This window comes from Podarcis raffonei, chromosome 16 (genome assembly GCF_027172205.1).
Source record: "Podarcis raffonei isolate rPodRaf1 chromosome 16, rPodRaf1.pri, whole genome shotgun sequence".
Taxonomy (NCBI): Eukaryota; Metazoa; Chordata; class Lepidosauria; order Squamata; family Lacertidae; genus Podarcis; species Podarcis raffonei.
The window spans coordinates 12643920-12659701 of record NC_070617.1 but is presented as its reverse complement, the minus strand read 5'-3'; the positions used below and the strand labels follow the sequence as shown (position 1 = coordinate 12659701).

Here is a 15782-nt window from a genome sequence, read left to right as displayed (position 1 = left end):
TGACCAGGCAACAGTTGGTGAAGGAACTGATTAAGAGGGGCAGTGTGGCACTCACAACATAAAATGCTGTGGCCTGCTGTGATACCCTGAACTGTTTTTGTATTCTGAGGAGATGCAGTGTTCCACAAGAGGCTCCCTCTGTTCCTGTTACAGCAGGGCGAATTGCTAAAGGCTCTGGGAGTGGCAATTTTGATGTCACCGCATATGCAATTCCTTCTGGCCTTTGCTGTGTTCATCTTGCTGAGACTGGCAGGACTCATCCTGGGCAAAGCTGTCTCTGTGACAGGATCAGAGCACCTTTTGGAAGACCATGCCTGGGAGGAGGCTGACGGGGCAAAGACCTCCTTCCTCTTGCTTGTGACCAAGTAGCTTGCCTGATTCTCCCCTTTCCATTCTTATTAAAAGCCAAAGAAGAAAAATCATAAGCTCCAGACCTGTTTTTCAGAAGGGGAGGGGGAAGCCTTATCTCCGACATGCATCTTGAGACATGACAGCCCTTTGCTAGAGCACAGAATTTATCTTCTGCCTTGATTTGGGCAATTGTGAATGCCACACACTTTCCCCATGCTCCATTGCCTCCCGAGCTAGACACAGGGTGGAAAGACCAGCCAGTTGTAACAAAATACCTTTATTGAAAATGCTCCATGGACGACAACAACAACAAAAGACTCCCAGCAATGGGTGGGGCCTTGGAGGGGAATCGTACACAGAAGACTGCCCAATCCTACTCTTTAGGGAGTCGTTACATCTTTGCTGCCAGGGACTCCTGCCTGGCAAGGTAGACAGGCAAGTACAGAGCAAAGCAAGCTGCCACTCATTCCCTCCCCCCCCCCCTTCCAAATCTCCATGTAGAAACTGGAGAGGAAGGGAAATTGCTGTTACAGAGAGGGGGGCATCTTTACTTGGGAGCACTCTTGCCTCTGCATCCAGTCTGATCAGGTGTAAATCTCCCCTCCTTCCTCCCCCTCCCCCCAAGCTTCCACCTGTGTCAACTCTGACATACCTCCCCTTGCCCTCCCCCCAATCCCCGATTCACACAGGCACTGACGCAACTGATCCTGCAAAAGTGTAAACATAATCCAAACCCACCCAAAGCTACTAGTCCTATCACTTCCTTTCTCTTCCCTCCCCTCCCAAGAAAAAAAATACCCCACCCCCATCCCAATGTACATGGGGATTGGGATTCCTTGCCAGCTTTCTGGATGCTACCTGAACTGGGTCAGATGACAGTTGGGACCCCGAAGCCCCTCCTTCCCCTGTTCCCTTTTCATGACCACCACAGCTGATGCACACCTTGCGGGGGGAGAGGAGGACTGTACCAATCCCAGCTGTGACTGTTGTAGAGCCAGGCTCACAGATGTCAAAGGAAGCACTCTGAAACCCCTCCTCAGAGGGAGCTGGAGGAGGGGGGAGGGGGCTCTCCTATCCCACCAAGGAGTGATGGGGGGTGCTGGCCGCTGCGGGGCGCTTGTCGCGAGGTGGCTGGCCGAATGAGCGGGGGTGGCGGCTGGTTGAGCGACAGTCTGGGCTGCAGGAAGCGGCCTTGCTGCAGTGGTGGGGGTTGGCGGTGCAGCGTGGGTGCTGTTGGAAGTGTGGGCCTCAGCAAAGGGGGTGGCTGTGAGAGGGCAGCAGGTGGTGGCCGGGGAGACGCTGGGAGTGGCGGCGGAGGGGGCAGTGGCGGTGGTTGCTGCTGCTGCTGCTGCTGCTGCTGCTGCTGCTGCAGGGAACGGGACACTGCAGTGATCTGTACCTGCAAAAGGGCAGAAGGAGAGCTTTCAGTGCTGGAGAAGCTCAAGAGGTCTGTGCGGTGTTGGTACTTGGGGGCAGCCCCTCTCCTCACCTCATCTTCTTCCTCACTGCTTGCTAACGAAGCGCTAGAGCTCTTTTGGTCCTGAGAAGGGGAGCTACCTTGGGGGGCAGCCGGCCCCACACCCTCCTGCTCAGCCTCCCATTCCTGCAGCACCTCTTCCAAGTTGAACCGGCGCCGGTAGCTGACAAAGAAAGTCTTCACCTGGGCTACTGTCTTGTTGCCAATCACCTCTGCGATGGCCTGGAAATCTTTGCCGTATTTTCGGATGGCTGAGCAGGAAAAGAGAGGTGATTTTTGCACCGTCCCACAACACAACCAAATGCCACCATTTGGCAAGCCAGCTACCTACTGTTGTGTCTCCAGGCCCCCAATCCATGGTGGAGAAATTTGGTACAGAGGGTGCCACTTTAGGGTGATCATAACCTGCACTCTGGCCCTCAAATCCCAAAGACCAATATCCTTCTCTGATACAACGGAGGAGAATAACCCATCCATCCTCTCCTAGTTCAGCCCTGCATTGCTAAGAGGAGGCAGCCTGTCGCCTCTTTGCTGCATGGGCTCCCACCTGCTGGACCTTGAAGGCTCACCCTGTACAGCCAGCAGCTGTTCATCTGTTGTCCAGCGTGAATTGAACTTGATGTTTGTCTGCAAGGGAGAAAAGGAGCGTGTCTGAGCTTTGCCTCCCTCCCTCTTATGCCTCCCCCGAACAGAGAAATCTGGAAACTACCATTACAGAAAAAGGGCAGCTTGCCTGCGCATGCACACTCACCTCGGGTGGCCGTAGTTTGTCTATTCCACCTTCTAGCACCTGCTTCATACTGCTATTGATCTGCTTGATGCTCTGTACCTAGTATGGACAGAGACTGGAAGGTCAGGAGGCAACAGCTCCCTTGCCCACCCCCATAGTCTGAAGAGCCCAAATTCTTTGGAAGATGAAAAGGAGAACAGGTTTTCCGGAAGGGGCGGTGCATGCTCATTGGGAGGGAGGCAGGCAGGCAGGCAGCAAGTTGTGACCACGTGTACACACTTAGGATTTTGCTACCTGGCGCTTGAGGGAAACCAGCTGGGAGTCCAGGTGGCGCAGGGTGAGAACAGCCATGTCTGGGCTGGCAGACAGGCCTGTAATGTCCTCCTGGCTCAGGTACATGCCCTTGGGAGGACGCCGGCGAGTGCGTAGTGGGTGGTGCCGATACTGTGACAGTTGTACCTCCTTCTTCACAGGCCGTGGCTTGCTGTTCAGGGGCTTCTGGTAACTAGGCTGGAGAGGAGAATGAGAGTGAGAGAAAACTGAACAGGACCTCCCTTCAAATTTACCATGGTTTTTACTGCCCCACTGCAGCTCTTCCTCCCATGCCCTTTAATGCCGCTTCCTTGAGAAGCTGGATTGTAATCTGTCTTGGCAGGGGTAACTCCTTGGGTTGTATCCAGTGCTAGTTGTACTCAGTACAGATCCACTGAAGTTAATAGACATGGCTAACTTAGGTTCGTTAATTTCAGTGGGTCGACCCCCCCAGGTAGAACTTCACTGGTTACAACCCCATCTTTCTTAGGTTAATGTATCAGCCAGTCCTCTACCACCCAGTTCCTTTTGACATACAGTTGTCATTCAGTTATAGCTCTTCTAAGCGGTTTAATGTTCCTTGGCACATGACATCTCCATCCTGATAAATTCAGGACTTTGTGTGCCCTGTACTTAAAAAAAAACACACCAAAAACCATTTTCATGGCAAAGTGCCTGTTTTCTTGCCGCTGAAGGTACTGGAACCATGTTTACCCTTGTTTATCTTAGCTACCCTTAGTTTGGACCTGTTAGTGGCCATTCCCCTTACCTCCTTCTTGGGATCCATGGCATCAAATTCACCCTCACTAGCCTGCCGTCCTTCCTCCAGTTCATCATTACTGTAGGGGAAATGCAGCAGACATTAGAAGTTATTCTGCTTGCTCCAGAATATGACTTGCCTCTCCTGCAGTCTTTTTCTGGTTTCTCCAAATAGGTCTCTTCCCCCTACTGGGCTATTGCCATCCTTGCTTTGAGCTCTTCTGGGAGGCAGTAATTACTGCTGTTCATTGCATCCTGGCTCGGCTTCACTGGAGAAAACGAACTTCTGGCCATCTCTGCTTGTGCCCCCACTTTTTCCCAAGCAGTGGGAGAGACTTAAATTGCAGGAGAAAAGTTTGGAATTCTGTCACATACTTTTTTAAAAAAAACAAGTTTACAGTGATGCAGTGGTTAGCACAAGCAGGGGTCTTGGAGTTTTAGAAGTCCAGGCTGTGTCCACCCAAGAATTGCGTACAAGGTAGTCACTTCTAAGCCATCAATGTTTTGCCTGGTTCTGTCCTTGCTAGATTGCAATTGGTTTTATGGGCAAATCTTGACATTATATTCGGCTTAACTGGGTTTGGGCAGGCTCCCGGCCTCAGAAACTGATTTGTAGTGTTCCATTAATTGGTGGGGTCCCACTAATGAAACTGCTTTGGGGTTGAAGGCAAAGTTATTGGCTCTGTGACAGGCCCAGCCACCCAGCTACCTCTGCTACAAACCCTTTCCTTCACGAGCCTGCTAAGCCCATCCACCCCACGTACATGCACTCTTGGTCTCTGACCTGTCATCCTTTTCCTTCTTGCTGAGCAGCTTGCGGGCCTGCCGATCCATCACGCTAGTCCTGCTCCGGGTTTTCTTCCAGGAGTAGTAATACTTCACCAGGCTGGGAATCATCTTATCAGGAAGCTAAGCAAGGAGTCGCAGGAGGAACGGTGAGTAGAAGAGGGCAGCCAAAACCTGAATTACTGTGTGGCACAAGGTAATTCTAATAGGCATGTAATTAGGCCATGGAGTGATGCTCAAATACAGAGTTAATGAGTAGAGCTGTGGCACTGGGTCATTCGTATATTGTGTGTGAGAGACAGGCGGTGCCAGAATGGGACTAGTGAAATGGGGAATCTGGTCCAGAAACAACCATCAGCCCATATAATTGCACAAGCTGGCTCCCCATATAGAGTAAAAAGGGGATACAGAACAGGAGAAAATCATGGTGCAGCCAGCCCAGGATTTCAAAGAGCAGGCCTTAAAACAGTTTTGTAAATTGTCAATATAGGCACATATCTGGTTGCAAGTTTTGGAGGGGGACTTATGCAAGATACCCTCAGCCTTATCTCCACCTTGCTGCTGTCCCTATTCCCCATTCCTTGCCCTCTTCTTCTTGGCCAACTGAACCAGGGCCAAGAGGGTGAGGAAAGGCTGCTCCCCTCCTTCACTTGCATCATTGCTCACCCAGAGAACAGCCAGGAGGTGGCAGTGGGGCTGCGGAAGGGGCCTGATGAGGCCAACCTGGCACTGGACACTCGTGAGAAGAGGATTGTTCTTTGGACCCCAGCCACCCTGCCACTTACACCAACAAGAGGGGAACGCATACCATCTGCTGGATTCGAGCAAAACTCTTGCCATGGAAGCTGAAGGCTTGCTCAAACAGGACTTTGTCCTCCACCGTCCACTCATCAGGGAATGGTGTGAAATTGGCCAAGTCAGCCAGGGACTTCTCCACATCGTGTTTGTGCCACAGCAGCATCCCCAGAGCCTGTTGGGGGAAAGAAGGCAATGGGTAAGAGAGAGGAGTGACTGTCCCAGCAATGGAATGTCACTCCTGAAAATGTGGCTCCTGAAAGTCTGGCGATACCTTAGTTTCTGGCAATTCTGAAGATAACCTTACAAGGTTAAGATAGTGATGGCAAGCAGGTCAGTGAAAGAAAGATGGGCTAGGAAGGGTTACCTTTGGCCATGGAATGGCATGTTTGTCAGCTCTTGGGGGAGGGATCCCTCTTAAATGTATCTCTCAACCTCTCACCTGGTCCTGTGGTATCACATTTTTGCTATGAGAAAATGCCTATCTTAAGACTGGGTAGCATTGTTTCTAATAAGCTTTTACTGGCTTACAAGTTGATGCTAAATGGAATGAAGTGTCCAATAAATCTAATTTGGTTAACCCAATCAAACAACGTCTAATTTTGTGTAATTTGCTCTGCTCTTATAGAATTTGTAGGATTTCAGAAATGTTGAGTTAGGGTCAAGAAACAAGGGGTTGTATTCAACTTAAGATTTACACTGAAATTAATGACCACCACTAAGTTAGGCCCAGTAATTTTAATGAGTCTACTCCAAGTAAAACTTGTTGAAGCACCACCCAGGGAATCCAGTTTGTTCTGATTTTCCTACCTGCTCTATGTTGTATCCGTGCTTCTCCTTGGCCATGGCAATATATTTGTCCACTAGAGGGAGAAAGAGGCAACCATCAGTGCTGGGGGAGGGAAACAGAGAAGAAGTAGATGCTTCGTCCTCTGACATCTCTTTCCCTCGGTGGTTGACTAGCCTGCCTGCCTGCCCAGTGGGGATGGCAGTGATCATCTCCTCTTCCATCACATCCACAACCACTTTTGGGGCTTCCGGTGAGGAGCCCCTCCTGCTAGCAAAGAGGGGAGAAAATTGAAGTGCTATGTTGCGGTGCGCCCTCTAGAGGAACATAAAAGCAGGCATGTGGCCAGAGGGTCCAGCACACACTAGATCTGTGTTACAAGAGCACTGCCCAAGAGATGTGTCTGCCGGTCCCATTTCAATTCATCTTTGCCAAGGAGGGGAGAAGCATCCCCCATAGAAGTGGAAAGTGTGGCTGTAAAATATATTATGTACATGTGATATATTCTCACACAAACCCTTAATGACAAAGCCATTGGGGTGACAATTGGCCATGCATCAATCTTTTGCCGCCCTCTTCAAAAGCGACAGCACTACCTGGGCAAGCGGAACCCCAACTTTGGGCCTCTCTGCTTCAGCATAGGCAGCGACACCATTTTTCTCCCCCCCCCCCAGCTGCCTGCACCAGCCAGATTAATAACCCAGGAGCCGGAGGCAGCGCACCAGCCGCTCGGTAATTGCTTCTAGGAGTCCCGGGAGGGGGGGAAGGGGGAGCTGTCAATCAGAGGCTCTGTTACTAGCTGAAGATGGAATGCATTTCCCCACCCCCACCCCTATTTTAGCCAGGCTGGTTCTTGGTTGATTCTGGAACTGGTTCAGAATCCAGGCCAGGGAGCAAAGGCTGTTGGAACATCCAACATGGCCTGAAGGGAGGAGAGCTCCACAGGAGTGCGCAGGGCCCAGCCCCAGCCATTGATCTGACCTGGCCTTTCCACTTTTTACACAATAAAGAGGGAGGAGCAACTCACATTTGGCATCAGAGACGCAATGATTTGGAGACCAAACGAGCATCCCTTTCAACTCCTTGTTGCTGTACCGAGCTGGGCTCTCTGAATTACAAAGACAGAGGGAAGAGAAAGCTTTAAGCACTCTGGGCAGGATCTCCTGATAGGTTCATCTGCTGCTGCTGCTGCTGCTGCTGCAAATCAAGGTGGTGAGAGAGGAATGCTGTTGTGCTGAAGCAAGCAGTGGATGGCTTGGTGTCCACACAAACACAACCTCTCTCCGGTATCCTAGCCAGCAGTGCGAGCTATCCCAGCTCAGTCAGCTTTCACTGTGTTTTCCTGGTAGGTGACCGCCCCCCCATCACACCCACTCAGTCTGCTCATGTCTTCAGTCCCCACCTGTATTACACATTATCCAACACTTTGGTGGACCCCTCCCTTCACTCTTGGACAGCATGTGGGGAGGAGGTACATATAATTTCACCCCACTCACCCCGGAACCAAGAGCAAAGACAGGTGGAGCCTCCAGGTCCAGAAACTAGCAGCTACGCGTTGCCAGGGTGGTTGTAAGCAGGAGGCGCCAAAGATTTGGCACTGGAAGAGAGTGTGACTGCATTAGAGCTTCGGGCTGCTGCCAGGTGCAGGAGGGGGATGGTCAGAGAGAAGCCATCTGGTGCAGCAGGGTGGGGGTGGGACCCGTCGCCCTTGTTCACCTTAGGGGGAAATGCTCAGGTTCCACTTAGGAAGGAGGAGAACTCCACTTAGGAAGGAGGAGGACTCAGAATGCAATGATCCACCAGGACTGTTAAGCCAGAGCCTTTATTTGAAGGAGCCGGGAACATGACTGCCTTCTTGCTTAACCCTCTCCTGTAATCTGTAATGCTTATATGTGCCCCCCCTCCCTTTACCTGGTTTGCACTCTGGAATCACAGCTTGGTAATCTGCTCCCACACGGATCATGCTGTCTGTAAGGGAACAAGAAAGACAAGCTTGAAGGACCTGCTGCTGCAAGGGAGAGAGGGCAAAGGCTGGCTCAGACAGTGATACAAGCCCTCAAGAGAGGAGTCGGATCATCCCTTGGAATGGGAACAGTTCACTTTTGGCTGGTGCTTCCTGCCTGAATAGCCTCAAATGCCCAGAGACATTCCCAAGGGATGTGGAGAGTGCAGGAAGCAGAATGAGACGCTCCACTGCTTTTAAGTTCAGTGGTCCAGCATAGTATTTGGGGGAGACTTCTACTGTATATGAAGGGGCAATTGCATGTTTTGGTTGGGAGGAGTCCTGGTTCTACTTGAGATATTGCAGTGGAGTGTTTGTGTGTTCCTTCTATCACTGCCTTGCTCCATCCTCAAAGGTGGTGGTGGTATGGCCAAGGGGGCAACAGTATAAATGGCTGAGCAAGCCATAGCAGCCTTCCAAATGAATAAGGAGGATCTTGGTACAAACACTCAGTGCACATACCCTCCACCACCCGAAGCACTTTGGCACTTGAGAAGCAAGGACCCTTGGGAGCCCTCCAGGGAAACATCAAGAGAAAGGCTACTGCTGAGAAACCTTCCCAGGCAGCAAATGCACCATTTTCACTATAACTTTGGATAGCCTAGTATTTTCTCCACCACCCTCTGCAAACTCCTGTTCCTTCAAAAAAAAACAAAAAAACCCAAGCTACCAAGCAGCTGCTGAACGGCAGGCAAGATCTGGAAACATTTAGCCAACGTCATGCCAAGGAGCTCCTGAGCTTTCACTTTCTGGCAGAGGGGCCAAGAAACACATGCTGGGCTGGGGGCCGAGTGTCTACTGAAAGGGCTCCATATCCATTCTGGGAAACACCCACACTGTGCCCTACAGAGCAGTTTCTGGGATGGCAGTGATGGGATCCTCATGTGGCCATGTGCCGGAAGGGGCATGGTTCTCCTGATATATCTTGGGGGCACCATCTGCACCTCCCCCAAGAGTGCATCTGGCAGCTCTAGGGTGGTGTTGGGCAGGGTGGGGTGAGGGGTGGATGTCAGTTGGCAAAGACAAATGACACCACCTTAGGGCCATGCACCATCACCACCCGGCTCACTAGAGCATGATCCAATATTCAAGGTGGGGAGAGAGAACTAGAGAAGGCAGCAGTCCTATCCAACAGTTCAAGAGAGCTAAAGCAAAATCTGCTGGTGGATGGATGGTCATGGTTATACTATCAGGGTAAACACACACATACACACACCTTGAAATGCAGGTGACACACTGAGGTAGCTTCGGTCCAAAATGAGTTTTGAGAATGAAATCTGACTAGGGTGGTTTTACTTGTGTTGTGTATCTATAGCCTGTGGCAGATGGACAAAAGTCTCTCCCCATCCAGCCCTATCAACAGCACTGTATATCTCCTAGAGCAGATGTTCAGCTGCAGGTGCACCAGTGGACATGTGGAGTACTGGGCGGGGGGTTGTCCCTCCACCACCACATCCCACAGAGAATGGAGGGAGGTGGAAGAAGAAGAGGAAGCCTAACAAAGCCAGAGGTGTACAGGAAATCATAACAGAGTTCGGGTGGGAGGGTGGGGAGAGAGATGACGGGAGGGCTCTGGGGACAATAAAGCTATGAGCTCAAACCCAAACCAACTTTCGAATTCTAGCCCCCAGCTGGCTCCTTTGTTAACCTGGCCAATGGGTGAAGGTGGAAAAAGGGAAAGGGGCAGTTGCAGAGGATCCCCACCCTCATCCTGCTTCTGGGTCTGACCACACAGGCAAAAAAGGATCAAATGTCAGAGGTAAGATAGGTGGGTGATCACTAAAGTGTGAAGCAACTGGAAAGGATTAAGGGAAAGAAGTGTCTCTTCCAACCACAGTGACCTGGCAACTATCACACTGTTTTATTCAAGGATCCCAAGCAGCAGCATAACACATGCTTGGGCTGATATTTGGGAAGATGCACTTCACTATCAGCACCTCACCTTTTGGAACACCTTGAGCCAGACTAACACCTGTGTGCCCCCCTTTCTTCTTTTGAAGCCTCATGTCACAACACTGAAGGAGCTCATCATCTGCTTCCTGCAATCAGGGTAAGACTCTCTCTTTTGCACACTCCTAGCCCTCTCCCTGCACCATCTCTGTTGCTTTACAAACTACAGTTTTCCAAGTTACGTGTTACTCACATGCTGTCATATGCACCCCAAAACAAACATTTTCTTAGATATATTATCCATCAGCTATGCCCCCACAACCTCACCCCACAGCCCTCATGGAGCCAGATTTCTCTCTGCACCCCCCCCCCGCATTTGTGTTACCAGCTCTCCCTCTCCCACGCCCACTCTCACTCTGTGGCCAGTAGAGGGCAAGGTGAGCCTAATAAAGGCCTTTCCCCTCTATTGGAAAGAGCCAAACTAAAGCCATTGGTGTCATGAGCTCAGTGGCCTGAAGTCCAGCTCCAAAAGGGTCCCTGATACCAAACTCTTTGTTCCACCGCAGCACAGCACAGTGGACTCTCTCAGCCCTCTTTTTAACTGGGGCATCTCAGACCTTCAACCCACGCATCCATTGGTTCAAATCCTCCCACCCCCTTGAGTACAATGAAGTCTTGAGAAACAGACACTTTTAATAACTCCTCGTGTGAGCATAGCATGTAGCTCAGCTTGGCTTACCGTGGGAGTGTTCCTCTTCACTGCTGTCATCTTCTGAGTTCTGGTGGTTGCCGTTGGTGGCTGACTTGGACCGGCTTCTGGACAGGATCCCTGATTTTTCCATTACGGAAGGCATCTTCCAAGTCCCAGCAGACCACCAGGCTGGGAAAGGATATATTTTCCCCTTCCAGTCTTCGTACCTCTTTCAGGAAACTGAAATACTTGTGTGTTATTTAAATTTTAAAAAATTGAAGTTCCGCCGTCTCTTCTCCCCCTTTGCTGCAACTTCTAACTTTAAAACATTAAGAGGAGGAAATTAATGCCCCTTGTAAAAATCCATTGCAGTGAAGGTAGGAATTAAACGTAAATTCTGTGCAAAGGGAGGAAAGATCAGAGTTCAGGTTTTCCTTTCCCACTCTGAAATTTTGTCTCTCATTCCAAAGTTACTGTAAACTTCCTTGTAATGGGTATGAACCATGAGGGGAAACTCGGTACTGCTGAAGTTATGTAGGAGATGCTCTGAGAAAGTGGGGAGCTTAACACCTGGAATAGGATGTGTGTTTGGGGGAGCAGCAACCTAAAAAAGATAACTTCTAAAATAAGCTGCTTCTCCAGCTAAGATCCTCCAATCTGCAAAAAGAAGGGGAGGGAGGAAATATCACCTTAAAAATCCTAGGGAAACGTAAAAGGGGGAGAAGTCCTTTGGTCCCTAAAAGTCTACCTAAGCCCCCCCCAAAAAAAGATCAGTCCTTTTCTTTTCTTCTTCAGAGCTGCTGTAACTTGTACAAAAAGGGAATATCCTCTCCAGAGTCCCAGTTTTTATCACCAGGAAAGAGAAGAAGGATCAGGAGGAAAGCCTCCCTCGTGCGTGTGAGGCACTTAAAGGAAAAGTTGCATGAGAGGATTATTTGCGAGCGCTGCCGTCTCCTACTGCTGCCGCCACCATCTCTTTTTCCCTCCCTCTCACACAATGAGTCTGTGGCTGCTTTGCTCTTGCTCTTGCTCCTGCTCCTGCTGCTGCTCCTGCTGCTGCTGTGAGAAAGTAGTTCCAGTTCTCTGCCTTAGCACCTCCCCTCAGACTCTTCCGCCTGCCTGCACATCTGGCCAGAGGAGGCACGCAGGGGCAAGAGGCGCGCAGAAAGGGGAGGGTGGAGGCCAGATGTGCAGAATGGGGAGGAAAAGGTCAGGAGCGGGGAGGGAGCACATCAGTCCTCTGAAAGCACAAGCTGCTCTGTCTTAAAAAAGAGAGAAAAGAAAAGAATTCCCATTTCTTCAAAGGGGTGAAGGATGGAGGAAGTCTGTTCCCCTTGTAGCGAATGAGGAGAAGGTGCCGTGAGATGCTGATATTCAATTCCCAGCAGGAGACACGTGGGAAAGTCTCTCTTCCCCCTCCATTGCTTCTGCTCTAATCTGGCTTCTCTCACTTTCTCCTTATCCAGGAGAAAGGCACTGTTTGGTAGCAGCAGAACAGTAGCATCTTTATAAGACACATAACTGTGAAGTCATCTAACACTCTCAAAATTTCACTTAGCTGTCATTTTATGCTCACTATGTAGAGCTTTGGCTCCTGTGTATGGGAGAGTTCCAAAGTGAGAGAAAACAAGTCCACACCCCTATATCAGATTGACCTATTCCCTTGGCATCACTATCTCCATCACATTGCTTTTTAGAAGACAGCTTCAATCTGGATAGCTCTGCAATTCTGCAGAACAGAACTAGGAAAACCCAAATGAATCCACTCACCCCACCCTCTACACAGAGGGACACAATTAGTTGAGAAGGAAGTTGCCCTTTACTAGTCTCATTGAAATGAACACGAGCGACACACTATGATGTTCTTGCGCAGCTCCCATTCATTTCAGGGGAGCCTATGTAAGAGAATTACCAATGGTTGTGAGTCCTATTCATCAGATCAGACCCTTTTCTCTTCTGCCACACCACAATCAGCTGCCTAAGGCAGCCAATTAACCTTTCCTCATGGTTGGGCTGCTTCTGTCTAAATTCTCTTCGGTGGTCTCACTCATGGAGAAGGATAAAATGGTAGCCCTTACACAAGGTTTACTGCACACAGGAGCAGCCCATGCACAAAGCGAGGTGAAGCCATTTGCTTCAGGTAGCGGATCCAACCCTCCCCTTCCCCATTGTTGTGTGCCTACTAGCCCCACCAGGACTTCCTGCACCACCATCACAGCACCATTGCCCTTGCAGCTGTACCCTTGCCACTGTGTCGTGGTGGCAGCATAGGCACAGCCACAGGTGAGGGTACAGTTGCAGTGCTAGACTGCAGGGATTGGGTGAGCACAGGGACCTGGATCTGCTGGGGGGGGGGCAGCAGGGCATTTTGCCTGCAGTGACAAAATGTCTTGGGCCAGCCCTGCACACCTGTGTCTATGAATATATACCATAGTGAAGAAACAAAAAGCAAATGTTCTTAAAAACCCCATTACACGCAAGTTAAAAATATTATTCTAGTCCTTTTCTCTTATAAGATGGGTAATAATAAACTGATTTACAAGGAAAATACAACATATCAGGTAGCCACTTGGATTCAAACCAATCTTCCTATGATATGTCTTGCAGAAGTGACACTGCAAATGTCAGTTTTGGGGGTGGGGAATTTAAGCCACTTCCTGACTACATTCAAGATTAAACTGAATGGTGGTTGTGCATTTAACATTGTGTGGAGAAACTCAGGTCCATGGGACTCTCCTCAGGCCACACCCCTTGCTAGTCCTGTGTCCATGTTCCCAATCCAAGACAATATTTTCCCTACCTCCTCTCCCATCCCCCACTTGAAGCAAACTGATTTAAGTATTTGGCAATGTGTATCTAGGAGAGAGGAGGTCCATTTAATTGTCTCTAGCAATAGGCACTCAGTGTGAGTTGGCCAGAGTGAGTAAGAGTTCCTGAGGAAGAATTGCATAAGGTATGAAAAGGGTCCTTAAAGGGAGCCACAGATTTAGGCTCTTTACACACCAAGCACTTAAGCACTCCCGACTCATAGTGCTGGGAACTTTAACTTACACCTCACAGAGCTACAATTCCCAGCACCCTTCTCATGAGTTTGGGGGGAGGGGTGTGTTTTTAATGTGTGGGGTGTACGCTGCCTAACTTTTAAGACCTGGGTTTACCTAACTCTACCCCTCCTTCGCATGGTGATCCAGGACTCCAGGTAAATTGTCCATCCAATTACCAGCTGCTAACCCAAAAAACTCTACCATGCTTTCCTCTAGTCATCCTTTCTCTGTCTACCCCAGCCTGCTTAACATTAGGTCCTTTCCCCACATTTCCCGTCAGCCTGCTAGAACATTCGGTGATTTCTACAGAAATTCACGTGGTGATGCCCCCCTGCTTTCCCTTTTTGGTTGTTTCAGGCATTCTCTCTTCTTCCATTTCATAAATATCAGCCTCTCTTGTTTCCTGTCATTTTACTTGCAATAGGATTCACTGTGGGAATAGACTACCAGCCTCCAAGGCAGCCAGACTAATGATTCAGGAGGGCTAAAAAATATTGTGGAGATCTGAAAGAGCATGGCTAAACAGGGCCATAAAATAATGGCTGGTTGAGGAGGGCTGTGGTGGGTGGCGGAGAGAAGCAAGGTGACAAAACTGCGCCTGGGTGCAAAGAGGCATGGCACTGTCAACATGACAGAGAAATTCCCTGCTGGAAGGAGAGAGCAGAGGAGGAACAATAGCTTCTTCCCCAACCCTGCTGCTTGGAAGCAGGAGGAAGCAAAGGGGAGAATTTTAGTAGGGAATTCTGTTTGTTCACAGACTCTTTGTAGCAGCTCTTTGATGTGTCAAAGGAGCTCAGGTCCTAGGCTGCCTTCCAGCCCTGTACGGTGGAGGTGGTGAGGAGCGCAGTGGGGGGAGAGGGGACTGAGCTGGCAGGAAGGGAGGGAGGACTCTGGGAGCTGAGGCCATCCACCCTGTCTCTGGAGTCTTGTTTGTTTCCTGGTCAATTAGCTGGAATGGAATGCAGGGGTCAGGGTTTTCTATCTCGGCTGCTTCTGCAAAGGAGAGCAGTTACCCTGGTTTTGTGTCCTGAGATGGGCTATCATCCCATCTTCAGCTCAATTGTGGAACCTGGTTTTAATTTGTATTTTATAGAGTCCATGAGAGGACAGAATAAGAGGGGACAGCCGTGTGTAGATGGGGGGGGGGACACAGTTTGTGCCTGATTGATTATGGTGTATGGAGCTGTAGTCCATCATCCAGGAAGCATTACAGGCTTCTCTCTTCCCTACACAAAGGAGGGGGATTTGTGGCATTGGAGAGCTGTAGTGAAGAGGATGTAGAAGCACACAACTTCTGCTTTCTACAGCAACAAAATCTCAGAGCTTGCTGAGGCACATTGTTGTTATTCCTAGCTGGAGATTAGAGACTGAGAAACAGATTTTCCTAAGTGTACCTTGTGAATCTAGATGGCTCCTGGACTGTAAGCAGATGTGTCTCCTTTTTCAGTGTGTGTGTGTGTGTGTGTGTGTGTGTGTGTGTGTGTGTGTGTTTACAATATATGTGGCTGGGCTAGAATTTGAACCCAAGTGGCTAACAATGAGAATAAGGAACATGGAAGCATGTAAAACTGTAGAGCATATGCACACATTTGTACACACACCTAGACCAGTGTAATACACACATGATGAAACTGATACCTCTTGCAGCACGGCAAACCTAACACCACAAGCCCCTTCAGCCTTTGTGGCAGTTTAGATCTGCTGGCATGAGCAGCTGCATAACAGAGGAAAAACCATTTTATTTAGGCCTTAGCCACGCTAGGAGGACACAGTGTTTTAGTCAGACTAGGGCTAAATCCATTCAGTACAGGCAGCTATGGAAGGGAGTTTGCTTCCTGCAGCAAGGACCCGACAAACACAGTCCTCTAACGGCATGACATGCTGTCACAAAAGGCATGAAAAACAGAGCAGGCCTGGGTAAGGTAAATGGATCAAGGGAGAAACTGAAATGGAAAAACAAACATTCCCAGCGGTCACTAACCAAACCATTTTCCCCCTCAACCCCAAACACCACACCAAATCCAGGATTCTATTCTCTCACTCTGCCTTCATCCCGAAATTTCAAGAGCTATGAGCTACAGCCTTAGCACAATGCATAACAAAGACAGCAGAAAGTTCACTACCTCTACTCTCACTCCAAATGTAGTGATGTCTCTTA

The 15782-nt window shown here is 49.6% G+C and overlaps 1 protein-coding gene across 4 annotated transcripts; it reads right to left on the bottom strand.

Annotated features, from left to right (window-relative positions):
* Positions 1-612: 612 nt before the first annotated feature.
* Positions 613-12755, bottom strand: RCOR2 (REST corepressor 2). 4 transcript variants are annotated; one of them, XM_053369329.1, is made up of 13 exons: positions 10629-11823; positions 9942-10038; positions 7909-7965; positions 7025-7105; positions 6021-6073; positions 5224-5385; positions 4414-4538; positions 3640-3709; positions 2853-3068; positions 2580-2657; positions 2398-2455; positions 1841-2079; positions 613-1750 (listed from the first exon to the last, which is right to left on the bottom strand). In XM_053369329.1, the coding sequence occupies exons 1-13, from the start codon at positions 10656-10658 to the stop codon at positions 1388-1390; spliced, it is 1629 nt and encodes a 542-aa protein (XP_053225304.1). In that variant the 5' UTR covers positions 10659-11823; the 3' UTR covers positions 613-1387. The 4 variants fall into 4 exon arrangements, with proteins under 4 accessions (XP_053225304.1, XP_053225305.1, XP_053225303.1 ...); XM_053369330.1 differs by lacking the exon at positions 9942-10038 and having other exon boundaries at positions 10629-11820; XM_053369328.1 differs by lacking the exon at positions 9942-10038 and having other exon boundaries at positions 613-2079; positions 10629-12755.
* Positions 12756-15782: the final 3027 nt, after the last annotated feature.

Bases quoted from the DNA above. Each gene is read 5' to 3' on its own strand.
- RCOR2 (XM_053369328.1), bottom strand. From the start codon at position 10,743: ATGCCTTCCGTAATGGAAAAATCAGGGATCCTGTCCAGAAGCCGGTCC. The intron at 5,386-6,020 runs GTAGGAAAATCA...TTCCCCCAACAG, and splicing joins ACGGATACAACATAGAGCAG to GCTCTGGGGATGCTGCTGTG. The intron at 2,658-2,852 runs GTAGCAAAATCC...TGTCCATACTAG, and splicing joins TGGTTTCCCTCAAGCGCCAG to GTACAGAGCATCAAGCAGAT.